General features: G+C 37.8%; 1 protein-coding gene across 1 annotated transcript in view; it reads left to right on the top strand.

The window, feature by feature from the left end:
* Positions 1 to 16,787, top strand: part of RAPGEF4 (Rap guanine nucleotide exchange factor 4) — a 144,283-nt gene that overhangs the window by 99,331 nt on the left and 28,165 nt on the right. Inside the window, exons 13-19 of the mRNA XM_041473406.1 lie at positions 2,659 to 2,719; positions 3,458 to 3,534; positions 4,666 to 4,812; positions 6,107 to 6,222; positions 9,272 to 9,360; positions 11,521 to 11,599; positions 16,023 to 16,173. Coding sequence (XP_041329340.1) covers positions 2,659 to 2,719; positions 3,458 to 3,534; positions 4,666 to 4,812; positions 6,107 to 6,222; positions 9,272 to 9,360; positions 11,521 to 11,599; positions 16,023 to 16,173 — 720 coding nt within the window. The remainder of the gene's footprint in view (positions 1 to 2,658; positions 2,720 to 3,457; positions 3,535 to 4,665; positions 4,813 to 6,106; positions 6,223 to 9,271; positions 9,361 to 11,520; positions 11,600 to 16,022; positions 16,174 to 16,787) is intronic.

Genomic DNA, 16,787 nt, shown 5'->3' on the forward strand with positions numbered 1-16,787 from the left:
TCCCAGTTTGGCCATTTGTGAGACTCTGGCAGTCACACTCCCAGCACCAGAGACTGTCACTTCTGGGGCTGGAGCCCCTTCACAGGGGGCAGCTCCAGTGACCTAGAGGGTCCTGTTGGACTCCTGCACATACCCCACTCACACAGCCAGACCAGGTTTCCTCACTGCTTCCACCCCAGGTTTCCCATAGCAGAGCCTTGTATGTCTTGCTCCATAAAGCAATTTAATCACAGTGTAGTAACACAGAAATAGCTCAAGCTGGTGCCTCTGAGGAAGGATCCTCAATAAAGACATGCCATGGCTTTTATCCTCTCACCATCCAAGCATTCACTAGTCTCACCCTTCTTCCTGTGTCCTGTGCTCCTGCTGTGTCTCCCAGTGTCCATTCAGCTGGCTGGTGCCACTTGTGCCATTTGCTATGAAGAGAGCTGGCAGTCCATGGCCTCTTGTCTCTCTGGGCTCCCACACAGAGCTCAGTCTGCAGACTTTCTGCAGCTTGCAAACCAAGGAACCTGCAGAGTTACCTGCACTGGATCTATTCCTCAGCATGGGAACAGACATCCAAAAGCCTTAAAAATCCCTGGAATGTAGGGAAAAGAGTAATTAAAGAAAGATCCAGAAATGATATTTAAAAGTTAAACAAAAGAAACTACCAAGATAGAGAGATATTGAGATGGAGTGGAGAAAATTCTCGAAACTGAGGACATAACCCAGAACAAAAAAATTTGAAACACAAAATATTTTCAGCTCAGAAGAAAATCAGACTTGAGGTCAGATACCACAGCAAGTACCATATGGTACAAGTATGGAAAGTGATATAAACTGCAGAAAATACTTGGCATTTTGAAGTACAGATGATTCCATGTTTTTAGTAAGAATCTGGAAATGTCAGCTTATTATGTGCATCATGAACTAAAGAAGATGGAAACTAAGACTAGCTTAGAGGAAATCTTCAGAGGAACAACAGACAGCATTGCTTCTATGAACCAGAAGATTAATGACCAATTAACTTGAAAGGAAATGGAATGTTTAATTTATTTTAAGTAAGGCATAATTCCTAAAATAATAAGTTTTCTTGATATGCCACAAGCAGTTGAAAGTAAAACAGATAAAGCTCAAGTCTCATGGTGAACTAATTCCTGCTAGAGAAGCCTGTGAAGTTAATGTACAAATGAAGAACAATTATATAATAAAGTGTTAAAAACAAGTCAAACCTTGGGCTTCATCAAGTGGATCCATTCACAGCAAAGGCCAATGACTGAATCAACTGAGAAGACATCTGAGGACATAAATGGATAGGAATGTTCTCTGTTGTGTGCAGAACAGTGCTAATGGGGTTGTATTTCCTGGCCTTATGAAAGTATCATTGCCTTTGAGCAGAAGTTACAAAGGAGTTTGGTAAACTAAGTGTTAGGGAAATCACAGGCCTCTGAGTGTGGTCAGTACACTGACCTCACTGGTCAGTGTACTTTAAGAAACCTGTCCAAGCACCTCTATTTATCTCTCTTTTACTCCAGGCTTCAAAAAGGGAGTGCTTTCCCCTGATTGTCAGGAAGGAGTTCTAGGAGAGGTGGCTGATGTTTGTACTTGGTGCCTGAGTACCAAGGTTGGGTGGATGCCTTTAAGCACATCAGTGCCCAAATTTTTCCACCCATCTTAGGAGATGCAGCCATCAGATTCTCATTTGGATTGTGGCCAGAATTTGAAAGTTCCTTCCCAAGTCTTTCTTCGTGGTCTAAATTTTTTTTTTTTTAGTTTAAACAAATGAGATGGTGGTGTGAAAATACTACTACTAAATAGATGTTGAGGCCAGCTTTTGATCTGTATTTAGCGTGGTTAAGTTACTTGGTAGTACCTCTGATAAATGGCTTGTCACTAGCTGACATTCTCCAAATAAATGAATCCTGCTGGTTGGAAATTGGCCTCTAAGTTCTTGGAGACTTGTGGTTGTATGAAGAGAAACATAAAACACAGAAGAACTCAGGATCATACAAGATTCCCAGTGCTACTGCTATTTTGTGGCAGTTACAGTGACAAAAAGCAGTTGTAAGCAGTGTCTCACTACTGGCAGAGACAACTGCCCAGTCAGCCAGAGCTAATCACACCAAGGGCAAAACAAGCCCAGCAAGGAGCCGGCTGACACCAAGGGCGGTGTCACATTCTCCAGTTCCTGGAAGAGGTACTGAGCTGGATGCTTTGCCTGGGAAGCTGTCAGGCAGAGAGGGGACTCAGCAAGTCCAGGTGGCTGTGCCTCCCAGCTTGACACAGCAGAAGCACAGACTTAGGTCAGTCTGAACCAGATTCCCCAGGAAACAACAGGAATACTTCCATGGAGTAATTGACAATGGCTAGCTATCTTCTGTAACAGATTAACTGTTACCATTTGAAACTTCCTGTCTTGTTGATGACCATTTCACATGTGTGTGTACAAAGATGTGGAGACCCATATCTCAAAGATGCCCTTGTCTGAGCCATTTGGAGCCAGGAAATGTAGCTCTGTAAAGCCAATCAATAGGAATTAGGAGATCAAGTGAAGCAGACCAATGACTGATCAATGATGCAGAGGGAAGGAAAGTACAATGGGGCTGTATTATGTGACCTCATCCCCAGGAGGAATGAGATTCATATAATAACTGTAATCTCTCTTTCTATTTTAAGGTAAAACGGGAATTAGCAGGTGTCCTCATTTTTGAGTCACATCCCAAAGCAGGAACAGTCTGTAAGTAAATGGAATCCTGTCAGAACTCTTTCTCACCTGTGCTATGAATATTTAAATTCCTAATGTTTAAATGACAAGAACAAAACTTGGATGCATTCTACAAACTTGGTTGTCACTTCATGTTTAAAACCTAGGGTAATAAGTGTTAGCTTAGTCTGTTGCCAAATGCGGGGACAGTACCAAAATTAATTCTGTATCCTTGCTTGAGTGTATGTATCACTTACAATTTGGTTGTGCTTTTATCTAGAATTTTTGGTTTAACCAATCTCTATTTAAAATGTATTTTAATATAATCCTGTATTTTAAAAAAAATCTTCCCGCACAAAATAAAGCATTTAAAATGGTAGATTACTCAGGCATGTTAGTACTGAGACATTTTAGCAAATGAATATTAAATTCACAGTCACTAGAAAACTGGGTTAGAACATGGTGCTACTAGTGGGATTCTACCTGTGTGCTAATTAGTAATTGATAACCTGACATATTGATAAAGTAGTTGTTGGAGCTGTCATAGAAAAGAAAAGCAACTTTCACATCAGTGTAATAAAGTAACTATATGGGTATGAATCATTTTTCTAAATTCTGAAGGCAATTGCTCTTAAAATCATAGTATGCTCTTTTATAAGGTAGACATTTATATGCCCATAGAGTTACCTTGAATTTTATTGGGTGAAGAATCTGGCCCATTTATATTTTGAATAACTATATTCTAACCATGAAATCTTTTCTCTCTTGTAGTATTTAATCAGGGAGAAGAAGGTACTTCTTGGTACATTATCCTAAAGGGATCAGTAAACGTAGTCATTTATGGCAAGGTATTTTTTCAGAAGCTATTTTATATGATTGTTATTATTGAAATTGTAAGAGTAAACTTTGAAGGAATACAGTTTAATTTAGAGCAAAATTGCTTTGTCTGACAAAACAAATAGATTGTAATTTTATTAAGAAATGATCCAATGGTTTCACTGATTATACTTTCAGTAGATTGCTCTATAATTTTGGGATATATTACACAGTTTCTGACTATAATCCATCAGAGTTACATCAGTATCTTTAGGATAAAGTAATTTGCTGGAATTTGGTGGATTGCCAGACTTCTCTCTCATGGGGGTTTTGCCCCATTCCTTTACCATCATGTTGTCATGCATTTGGATGACTAACTGCTCTCATGCATGTCTGACAAAAGTACTGCTTTGTGACTGGTGGTTCTCGGGTTGGTTGAAGCTCTTCCAAATTTATTGGAAGAGCTTCATTTCATTTTCATTCAACTATTCATTTTAGTTAAGCCATAGACCAAAAAGCATCTTTATTAAATTTCCTGTTTATGAGAGAGATTTTTCAAGGCAAAAAAGGAGATCTTGGTACACAGGAATCCCTTGAGTCTTAAACCCTACTCCTCACTGATTTCTCATTCAGTGACTGAGAATCCTCCATTTGAAAACAAAGCATTTCACCAAAATCTATCACAAGGGCCCTAGTGATAAGTCTGTTCCTAAGTAACACATATTTAGCCATGTTTTTTACATCACTGGGAGGGCCAGATCCTCTGTTACTGTGAATTGGAGGAAACAGAGCGCTGCTGATGTACAACAGCTGGAGATGTGTTGTTCTATGTTACTTCTGCAAATTTGATTTTATTTTTTAGGGCCTCTATAAATAAAAAACAAAATAGTTGACAACTTTCTGTCTTCAGCAGGCTGAGAAGAGTCCTTCAAGCTGAATGCAATTTCAGAGAGCAAGCTGATTCTTTTCTGTTCTTGCCTCTCTTTAGTAATAGTAATAACCAGCTATCAAGTATTGTTTCCTAGTCATTATTTTGGCTGTTGATTTCCTGCCAAATAGTTTATTTTGGTGTTTGATTGTGAAGTCCAGTGTTTGTACAAGGACTTTCAATAGAATCCAGAGTAATGATGGGTTTCTTCGTGTAAATGTTTTGCTCTGTGCAGGGTGTGGTATGTACTCTACACGAAGGAGATGATTTTGGCAAGTTAGCACTTGTGAATGATGCTCCCAGAGCAGCATCCATTGTTCTTCGGGAAGACAACTGCCACTTCTTGAGGGTAGATAAGGAGGACTTCAACAGGATCCTTAGGGTAAGAGTGGAAAGGGCTGCCCTCAGTGTGATGTCAGAACTTGCAAGTTCTTCTAGAGGCTGGCATTTCTATGAATATATTAATATTAATAACTTTGTTTGTGGTATGCCTCATTGTGGAACAGAGATGAGACAGTCTAGAATGTCACATAAAGAATATGTTCATTGCCTTTCCTCTCTCAGCTCAGACATGAAAATATGACCAAATGGAATCTTCTGTCTCTCACATTCTATAATCTAGCATTTGCCTTGCTCAGTTTTTCCTCCTGCTGCTCAGGATTTCGTAGTGGTATTCTGTCCAAATGTTGAAAAAAAACAAGGTCACCCCTTCTCCCACGTAGGTCAGTGTCAGATACATCAAATTCAAGAGTTTCAAAGCAGAATCAAGTGGCGAATGGCGTAAGTTACAGATGTCTTCACACAGATGTCTTTATCAGAGAACTCTAGAAAGATATTCCCTGACTAATTTTACATTTATTCATTTTGGGGTAAATGTGTTCCAAAGTTTAACTTTAATTCTGTAAATTCAGGCTATTTTGTGGTCATTCATAGTAGAGGAATTCAAAACTAGCACCATCCTGTATTTGAACCTATATATGCCCAGTATTGCAGCAATAAAACCAGTCCCGAAAGAGTGCTCCACTAGAAATATGGCTTGTGGTTACTGTACAAAAAGGAATGAGGATCCCTTTGGGAGTAAGGCTGGGTTGGCTGTGGAGACTTACAACTGATTAAACTTTGGTCTATAATTCAAAGATCCAAGTCCATGGTCTTACTAATTTTTACCTGTGGTTTTTGAATGTGCATTATACTTAACTTTTTTCATTTCTACTCTGAGTGAGCTGGTAGTAGAAAATGAACAGTTTACTGAGCTAAGACTTCCTAGTCTTAAGTGCTATTTTCTTGTTTTTTATTATTATTTTATTTTAGAGAAAAGTCAGATTGTAGAAAATAGTGTTTGCATATAAGTGGGAATAGAGATTACGTTATATATGGCAAGTTGTGGAGAGGCTTTTCCAGCAAACTTTTTTTTTTTTTTAATTTGACATCTCCATAATATGGAGATTTTTAATATAGCTCTTGCTCCAGCCTCTCCCATAATTCTCTGCTTCTTGCCTCGGTGCCAGTGCTTCATTCTTGGCTCTGTGTGTGAGGAAAACAGACTAAAGACTGATAAATACAGAGAGAAAGAACCAACACAAGTACTTCGTGTTTGAAAGTCATGCAGTTTGTTAGAGTAACTAATCAGGCAAATCAAGTGCAGTCACAATTATTAAAAGTAACTTGTCTTGCAGGATGTGGAAGCAAATACAGTAAGACTCAAAGAACATGACCAAGATGTCTTGGTGTTGGAGAAGATCCCAGCAGGAAACAGAATTTCTAATCAAGGAAATTCACAGCCGCAGCACAAGTACGTTTTCGTTCAGTAGTGCAAATGTCAGACAATTATTAACCTTTTTAAATGGTACTATCATCCAAACAATAGCATATTCCCTTTTGGTGGAAGACTGCAGTGCATATAAAGGTTTTCTTTTTTTAGTCACCAGCACATGCCCCATACTCAGTAATATATCCATTTTAGCAGCACTCCAGCTCTATGTCTTTACACAATTCCCCAAAGATCTCAGTGTAAATACTTACCTCAAGAAATAGCTTCCAAATAGACTAAGCATGGAGACTGATGAAACCCTATTAATCTGAGTTACTCTGTAAAAGATGTGAGGAAAATACATTGTTTTATTGTTAAGTACAGATATTTTTACTTTCTATTTTGCTCTGTAGATGCTAAGAAGAGTTTGCTGCTATGAACAATTTATATACAATACAAAGATCTCATGCAATGAAAGTTGCAGAGCTTATCTTAAAGAAAAACTTAGCACTGTAATAACAATATTAACTATATTTTCCTTTCTTACTGAAAGGGAAAAAGTACAATTCTGTTTGGATACTACTGTGATAAGAGTAGAGTGAGGCTATTATCATTCTGAACCTTGGTAAAACCCCTAAAGGCTTTGTAAATGTGTTATTTGCAAATGGATACACAATTTTCTTCAGAAGCATTCAAACGATTTCAACAAGTTTTGAATCCTTTACCCTGAACCTCACTTTCTCTCAAAAAAGAGCCAATTTATTGTGCAATACTTTGAGTACAGTTTTTATCTCATCTGGGATTTCATATACTTGTTTTATCTGCATGACTGAATGCAAAGATTTATAAAGATCTGTGAAGGTTGCATTCTTTGCATTTTATATACACATTTCACATTTTTCAGGAACTTCTATTTTATTTTTCACTTGATCTATTAAAACATCTAGAAGAACAATCTATGCTACCAGGTAACTGTGTAGTCTTACAGAAGGTTTTCTGTGCCCAAATGAGGGGAACTTGACTGTAGCCAGTGGATTTGCATCAGCAACTGCAAAGCACAGCAACTTGGTCAGAGATTTAAATTCATTTTCTTGGGTCTGAGACATTTTTCATGCTTCCAAAAGTGAAAGTTCCATTTTGAAACGCTGCCTTCCTTGCAAACTCTTTGTGCCAGCATTACTTGTATTATTTAACATTTTCTTTTTCAGAATTTGATAAAAATAGCCAGAGATATTTATGGTAAATGGTTAAGTTAGGCCTCACATACCAGGAATATTTTCAGGTAAAGCTCAGAATTTCACTTCTGTAAATATTTTACTCATTTGGTCAGGTTTTGGGTGCTATAAATGTGCCAGAAAGGAAGCTCTTGCTGATAACTATGACCAAAAGATGTAAGTTACCCAAAAGAGAAGTTACCCTGAAGGTTCACTGTCTGCTTTTCACCAGTTGGATTACTTTGTTAATACTGTGTTGGCAGTGTCTTCATGTCTAAAGTTTTCAAAGTGAGTTCACTGGGTTTGAGGATAATGTTTCTTTTCTTAGGAAATAGAGTAAGTGGCTACATTTATGTTTGAGAGACCAAACCAAAATTACCAAAGTTTCTTGATTTCCAGAATGTATTACTGGAATGTGTTAGTTGAGTGTTCAGTACTTTTGAAAATGACTGCCCAAAAGAGAAGCTTATCAGGCACCTCTTCTCAGGAAAGAACTAATTTTCTCATCTTGGCCTTGGGAGAAACTTCATTTTGGGAACATATCCTTTTGGTTACAGTTTGGATTCCAGTGTCTCCTCTATGGAGACAGAGCTCCTACCCAGCTCCCTGAGCTGTGCTTTCAAGCAGTGGCAGTTTCGCTTGGGAGGACCGGCTCTGAAGTTATCGCTGCCAAGATCTAACTCTTTATGGGTGATCACACTCATGCAGCATGAATTCAGCAGCCCTGCAAGTCACTTCACTGTTCATTTTCACTTTCATATTCAGAGTACAGCAACCTGTGATTTCTCTGCTTCACTCACTTAGATACTTGGTTAGTATCCCTGTGAGAATGTGCACTGGCTTAACAAGTGTTTGTGTTCTTGGGACATCAATACAGTTCTTCCAAAGAGGTTGGCAGGTAAAAGAACTGTGACGGTCAGTGCTCAAAGTGAGGAGGAGCTCCCAGGAGCTCAGCTCCACCACTTATTTCTCAGCAGGAGCAGAGTATCTTCACTTCTCAGGGATTTTTTCTCTCTTTTTTTTTCTTTTATTTTTTTTAAGTTTCATACTTTATCAGTTGAATTCCAAAAAAAAAAAAGCGAGAAAAAAAAGATGCAAAGATTGAAAGAATGGAGGGAAATACAAAAAAAATCTGATCCGTGAGAAAAGAGAAAAAAAAGATGACAGGACAAGTTTTCCAATATCACATGATATTCTGCTGGTACTTAAAATCTTGCCAGTGCTTTTGCATGAAGCAGAAAAACCTGGCTGTTGCACTAGTTCTCTCACTACACTAAATTAATTCCAGGAAATGGTACAATCCTCAGTCTATTGGCTTGAAACACTTCAGCTATGCAAGGTGTTGCACAAATTTGAAGATACAGTGTGCTGTTTCATTATCTGCCCCCACCTTCCCAGACCAACCTGTGTCAGGGATGCTGAAGGAAATTGTTTCCTTACTCTGACACTGATACACACTAGTTTTTATTTCAGGCTCATAGTGAGCCTGTTAAGACCCTTTAATAACCACAAGTTGCTGTTGTTACTGAGATATTTATTCTCAGTGGAGGAGCATTTCTATTTGTACTTCTCTGAGTTTGGACCATTGCAGCTCTGGTAATTGTGGTGTGATTGTGGTGGTGTTATACTGAAGTACTTGTGTGGGGTGGGAGCTGTCTCTCATCCTTGGGCAGGGTGCAGAATGTTACTGTTAAGGTTTGTGGAGGGAAGCCAGCAAAGATTGTGAGGGGTTTTGTCCTAAGCACACAGAGATTCTGGTCAGAGCAGGTGTTTGGCACACAGCAGCACAGCAGTCCTGATTTTCTTGCTGGTACACAATTATTTCTTGTTTAGCTCTTTTGGCTATGAGATGCTAACTGCTCCTTTCCCTCCCTCAGGTATATTGTGATGTCAGGAACCCCAGAGAAAATTTTAGAGCACTTTCTAGAAACTATGCGCCTTGAAGCAACTTTAAATGAAGCAACAGGTATCTACATGCCAGAAGCTGTTTTATTATTACTCCATAAGATGGATTTGCTGTGGGAACACTGCTTTGAAAAGCCCCTATAGTGGTGGTTTTTCCCAGAAGAACTGTCTGCTGCTCTGAAACAACCCCAAGAGAATTAAGGAAATCCAGAATTAAAAATAGCAATCCACTTTTCCAAGCCTGCTCTCTTGTGTTTGTACTTTAAGATACAGTAGAACAGCAAAATCCTCTAAGGTGCCAGACCAACACTTATGACTTTAATTAGGCACAACCATAAGGCCTGGACAGAGCACCCCATTAGTAATGGTACTCCTTGTTCTGGAGGTCACTGTGAAATAGCTTGGTACCTCCAGACATTACACTGTGCTAGTATAAGTATTCTCAAATCTTCACATCACATTTAAAGTATCAAAATTAAATTTTCTGTTTGTGATATTTTCCTATATGCAGGAAAAAAATAATTGTTACTCAAAGGAGGACTTGGCATAGCATGGGCCAAGTCCCAGGAATGCAGGTTGCTGCATCTGCACTTAATGGGCTCCTTTTCATTAGTGTAAAGAGACAATTTACATCTAGGGATATAGGTATTTGCAGACTTACATTTTAGTAAGTATTTTCATTTTTGAAAAGTCAGACACAAAAAGTTCTCATAATTCTGATAAAGTAATGCATAGACATATATTAAACTATGTAACATTGCTTTTGCAAGTTCTATTTGCACTATAAATGTCTACTAAGTATATATTTAAAAGTGTTCTTAAATCCAGTTAATCTATTATTGACCTCATAGTATTGGAGAAACCTGTATAGTGGTCCATAAATGTGGAATTAGTGAAAAATTACAGAAATCCTTTTAAAGTGTACGTTTTCACTACTTTAAAGACAGAAATAAAAGGGATCCTTTTCATAGATACCTGTTAACTAGAATTGCAAGCAGAATATTGTTCTTCAGGCTTGCAGCCATATAATCACAAGTTTGCCATCCGCAGTATGCATGTATTATATATTTTTAAAAACAAACAATTTTAAAAATATTTTTAAAATTTTTGCCAAAGCATCTAGTGACAAGATTGTACCTATATCCCAATACAATATAATGTGTCACAATTCATGAAGTTAATTTTAGGATATAGGATCACAGAATGCTGGAAAACTGAATTTATTGTTTATGCATTCCTTTAATTTAAGAGTATTTAAAAACCAATTTGCTCTTGGTATTACATTGAAAAAGTGCTGCCTTTCCAGAGGTGAGTTTTGTCAACTGAGAGATAGGAAGTGGAAGCAATGATGTAATATTATATTGCACAATTGTCTTCATATTTCTTCTGCCATTCCTTACAATGTTTGTAAATGTTTCTGTTATCTCAAAAGTTGCACTGTAGAAATAATGCCCTGGGGTATTGTGTTCACTGTTTCTCAGTGATTCCATATAAGCCTGCCAAACTCATTCTGGCCTCTGCAGCCAGGCTTTATAAATCCTTCTTGTTGTAACAAATACAAAGATAAGGCAAACTGGGATTTACACCAGCACTACCACAGAAAGAAATAGCATGCTGGGTTTTGCCAGAGAAAATGTCAGTCATATTGTTCATAAACATTTTAATGTAAATGTAGCAGCTGTGATACCTTTGAATCAAAATAAGCCCAGAAATTTGACTGACCATTTACCTCTTTTAAGCATTCTACTCAGTGCTAGGAAATCAGCAAAGAATTAAATTATTTGCCTTTTCCTGTGTAGGCCATACTAAGTGTGCTGCCTGGCATTGTAACTGCTTAAGCTCTTTTTAGGTGTGAAAGGCCTAATTCTTCCTTGCCTAGAACTCCACACTTGTAGAGAAGTATATCCCAATATTTCACTTCAGCACAGATGCGGGGCTTTTTGCTGTGCCAGATTTCTCTTTGACACTAGCAAATGCCTGTTAACAATAAAATTAATGCAATAAAATTCATGCAGACAAGACTAAAAGATAAATATTTTAGCTCATATTTATTCATTACCCTTTTTTGTACCTAATGCCTGCAAAGAAAGTGCAAAAAGACCACTTTATTATCTGCAGAGGGCTAATAAGATAGTTCAGGTGAAAGAAAACTCATCCTTGACACCCCCAAGCTGTTTGCAGAGGCTTAATTGACTGTTTTCTTTCTCTTTTTTTTTCACAGATTCTGTTTTAAATGATTTTATTATGATGCACTGTGTTTTTATGCCAAATAGTCAGCTCTGCCCAGCCTTGATGGCACAATATCCTTTTTTAAGAGAAAAGTTAAGTCTCTTTAGCCACTATACCTATCAGTGACAAAAGTGAAGCTTCCCTCTCTCAAGAAGTACATCATGTCCCATGGAGGCTGTGCCTTGTGAGTAGATTCTCAGTGTCTGACTAGCAGCTGTCCATAGCTCAACAACTCTGAAATGGATAGTGATGAGATACCCATGATGAGATACAGTACAGACCATGAAAACTCTGTATTTCCTGTGCTGATTACTGTTCCAAGGGAAATAAACGTACTGTCCCTCCACCAAATAAGTAAAATTACATAAAAGTTTGAGTTCCTCTTCCTGTATCTTTCCTGTCTTTCTTGGGTTTTGCTGAACTACAGCATCTACATTTTAACTGGGATAGTTATGGCTTAGTGATTTCAGTGGTCCACTTTACAGACTGCAAACTGTGAACTGCCTGTAGCAAGAGGCTGCCTGAAGTTGTAGACCAGTGGGTAAGTAGTTCCTAGGCACTGTCATAAGTGTTATGAAAAAGTAGTAATAATCTGTAATAATAGTCTATAGCAAATGCAAACAAACTGCAAGAAACTTCAATTGGATGTGAATACTAGGAGATGAAATCGTAATAGTGGAGAGTATTGAGAGCTGGGGGTGCTTCTCGTCCTCTGCATGTTTCACAGGAGTCTGAGAAATGTCCATCTGTCAATTACTGGCAGATGGTTTAGTTTGAGGAGCTGTTGGACACAGAGAGTTTTCCTTGTGCACAGTGACATGAAGCTATCAAGTGACTGAGAACATTAAATAAACATATAATGTTTTCTGTTTTATAGAATTCTGACAGGGGTATAATAACAACTTCAGCTTCCTATTTATTTTTTTTTAATCGCAGTGGTGTGAAAGTGCTTTCCTTCAAGCTCAGTGGGGCGAGTGACATCTGGGAAAGCTCACCTCCTGAAACCACAAAATAGAGCATTGTGTCCTTGTCTGGCAAGCTTGGGAATCCATTTGTGTTACTCCTAGCGAGGAGAGTAATTGTTTTGAAAACCTTTGGGACCCATGAAACTGCTCTGTAGAAGATTGTTCGCACACCTGAAACAAATACATTTTCCAAAATCACATTGTTTTGGATATCAAAAATATTATGAAATGCTGTTGCTGACAGCATTGAGAGGGGAAGAAAGGGCAGCACTTTTAATGTTTGGGGATTTTTGTCCTGATTCACTTAGCTCATATTATTCAGTCAGTCCATTTGAGATTCAGGCTTCTCTGTCCTCAGTTATAATTGAATACCTCTCTCCAACAACTGGGAAAATGAGACCCATAAGCAAAATGTACCTCATTCTTTACAGAGGAAAAGCTTTTCTAGTAATCAAAGTTAAGGATAATCACACTTAAGGGTAAATACTCACTTGTGATTAAATCTGTTCTGGGGAGGATGCTAAGACCATGGACTTCAGTGGGTCATGGCAAGCATCATGTTAATTCTTTTCAGAGAGGAGCTGGAAGTAACTGGTATCCTACTGCTTTAGTGTTAGCTTTCCTGGAGCTGAATTATTATTTATTTGGTCCATTCTGAATATGGAAAAGCTAACTGTGCTTTGTTGATTGTACCATTGAAATTTATTGTTAGAGTTGAAAGGTTCCTAACAAAGCTCATCTTTTTGGAGCAAAATCACTGGCTACAAAAGTGTTCACCAGTGCTGTGAGACTAAGGAGAGATTAGTTATGCTCAATGAGGAAATTGAAACAGAAAAAGAAGAAAAGTTGATTCAGTCGGCAACTTTTTGCTTCAGCTCCCAATTTTGAATCAAAACAAGTCTATTTTCCCTCACCCACTTAGGATACTATTTTAGCTGGCAGCATGCAAGTATGAGTAGAGCTAGACCACTGAAGTGCTTTCAAGCACAATACAGAGTATAAATTATTTGGGTTTTCACTTCTTTTACAGCAGTAATTTGTAAGTTATTTTAATCCTGAAAGGAATGGACAGGTGCACCATTTTGTCCAAGTAACATTATTGCTTGCTGTGGATTCCATGCTTATTCTGTGCTGTCCTTTGGCACACCAAGTCTTTTTCAGTTATTAAAGAATGTCGATTCTGTAATATTAAAAAAATCACTTCTGTTTTATAGGGAAGCAAAGCATGCTCCCCTCTCCTGGATCAGGATATAAGTCCTGTGTGTTGAACCAAGGCTCCTTTTTCCCTCTTCTTCACAGAATAGAAGTGGATAAACTCTCAGAGCTACAGCTTGTCAGAGGGAGGCAGGACAAGGCCTGAAAGAAAACCTGAAATAGCGCAGCAACTCCAAAAGTGACCTTGGGTTAGTGCAAGTGTGTACATGTGTGCAGGGGTGCACCTTTCAAGGACCACTGTCTAAATACTTAGGAAGTATAAGCTCCTCTTTTGCTCTCTGTAGATGATAGTTCTTCAGCACATTTCTCCTTTACCATTGTGCCACCAAAAAGTTTGCATTCTGTTGTAGCAATGATCTTGCACAGCTCCTGGTGTAGCTGGGTCTTCCTATACAGGGAAGAACAGCCTTCAGAATTGCTTCAAGTTCTTAGCATATGCTAGGGAAAATTAGAAATATATTGAGCTCTAACCATATTGGTGTTGATAAATATTTTGCAATTATCTGACACTTGTTGCAAGTATACATCACAGTTTATTTCAGATTGCAATCTGTAGTGACGCTGCATCCAGAAGATCACATAAAGATGTGAGAACCCTTCGTTGAATTTCCCTGTGATAATGTTAATAAAAATCAATGCAAATGAGCAGTAAAAATACAGAAAAATTACTAGTGCCTGTGGTGAGTCAGTTAATAAGAAAGTAAAAATACATTAAATAATTATAGTGTTTGAAAGGTAAATATGGCATGAGAAAAATGACTCAGTAGAATATTAAGCTTGCTCCCCAAGCCATTGCAGCACATAACTTACAATGAATTATTTACTTCTTATGACCTTCTGACTTACTTTCTGCCTTAATTATACTGTTGTGTTCAGTTCTCTACTAATTTTAAACTTTTCCAAATGAAATTAAAATGCAGATTTCTGAAAGTTTGTCAGTCAAATGAGTGCCCCAGTAACCCTGATACAGAATTTCAAATCTCTGCAGGGGCTTTGGGCCACAGGATCATTTCAAAGTGTGATTTAATAGATAATTTTCCCCATTGCATTTTGTTTATAGTATTGTTAGAGAAATTTTTCTAAATTAGAAGCTTAGAATAAATATCTTATATAATTTGTATTCCTCATTAATAATTTTATTTTTCTAATTAGTATTTTAAAATATTTTGGTACAGCACCTGAAAGTGCATCTTGAAAGGATGCAAGGATGCTGGACATGGCTGTGAGGGAGTATGTCAGTATTTTAATGTTACATGTTATTATGTAATTGTGAATAGCATTACTCAAGGCAGCCCAGAATCAGAATTCCAGTAACTGGGAAGCAAAGTTGAAGATGTAACTGGACTCATTTGGTGCTTACTTTCCACTCAGCTGTCAGTTTATTTGAACAGTTGAAATACATATTGTTAAACTTTTTTCAGTGAAAAATAGACACACAAATTGTCATATCCTGTTTATTCTGGAGATACTTCATTATGACATGTTAAAGGCCCAAATTATCTCAATTTATTACCCATTGTGCCTTTACTTTTTTTCTTTTTTTTTTTTTTCTTTCATTAAATGTTATTTTTGGCCTTTAAGCTATTTGTCTATTTTTGTAATGTTGACACTTTGCCTTTAAAAAGGTCAATGAAATGTTCTCAATTTTTTTCTTATTGTTCATCAAAAAACAACTTTTCACAAAGTATTATGTTCAAAATACACTTTATTTGACATAGTGGAAATGTCTGATTTCCTCATGACAATGAGGCTCCTAGAAAATTTATTATTTTACCCTATGTTTCTATAGTCAGTTTAGGCTGTAAATGTCAAAGTCCCCCTCCCTTAGTGGGCCTGAGATTCATTTTGAGTTGCAATAACTTGTAAAAAACAAAAGGAATAACAGTGGTGGTTCATTCTGGTACTCTTCCTCACAAATGGAAAATTGGAATTGTTAATAAACACAAAGTGGCATTTTTCTTTTGCTTCAGCTGTTTCTGAAGAGGAACAGAGAAATATCCTTCTTCAGCCTCCATGGTTAATCCTCTTCGTTGTTCCAAGTGTCATTTCTGTTCTGTTCCCCTACAGCAACCATCTCTGTGGTGGAACTGTGATCCTTCCTGTGCTCTTCAGAAAATTCACTTTCATTTTACTTTTTAGTATTAACATGAAAAGTTTGCAAATTGTTATGCTAGTGGATGTCAGAATTTAGAAGTGTATATTGGAAAGTTACGTTTGGGCACCCTGAAAGTGTTTTGTTGGAAGTCAGTTGCTCGTGAATTCATACTGGGTTTGATATTTTCAATCACTCATGTTTTCCTTGACACTGGGGCACCTATCATGCCCAGCCTTCTCAGGGTACAGAGCAGGAGAAAATGGATTATGCCCTCAACAATAAAAGGCGAGTCATTCGACTGGTTCTGCAGTGGGCCGCGTTATATGGAGATTTACTGCAAGAAGATGAAGCAGCAATGGCCTTTTTGGAGGTATAAAGGAGTCATTGTATCACTGAAGTGAAAGAGATCATTTCAAAGTGCAAAGTTTATTTCATTTTATGATCAGGTTTGGCTGCAGACAGTAAAGGCACCACAACAGTGTTTGAACCACTGCCAGCCTCTGGACCTCTGAAAATAGTGTTGCAGATCCCTTTCAAAGCACTGCATGAGTACCTTGTGTTATAGCAGTAGCTGAATTTGCTTTTTCCAGTATTTTCTTCTGCATGGTTCAGGGGCTCTACAGCTTGAACTGGAGGGCTGTTTATGCCTGCTTGAGGTGTGCCAGGCAGGAGCTGGAGGGCTGCCACTCTACAGAACCAAAATTTCTTTTCATTTGAATGAAAGCTGTACTGCAGCTATTGGAACTTAAGATCTTTGTTTTCAGAACCCTTGTAAATGCTTTGTGGTAGCTGCCATATCCTTGGATTTCTAAGATAAGAATGCCAATGTAATGTTAAATGATTGGGATTGCCATTCTTATTATATATGGTGTTTATGGAACAGAATCCCATATGTTACTGGCTGAATGAAAGTTCTTGTCCTAAAGAGCTTAAAACTGAATCTAACATTTAGCAGAGTGGAACAGAGAGGGGCTTTAAGAGTGG

This window comes from Pyrgilauda ruficollis, unplaced genomic scaffold, assembly GCF_017590135.1.
Source record: "Pyrgilauda ruficollis isolate IOZ18807 unplaced genomic scaffold, ASM1759013v1 scaffold3, whole genome shotgun sequence".
NCBI classification, from domain to species: domain Eukaryota; kingdom Metazoa; phylum Chordata; class Aves; order Passeriformes; family Passeridae; genus Pyrgilauda; species Pyrgilauda ruficollis.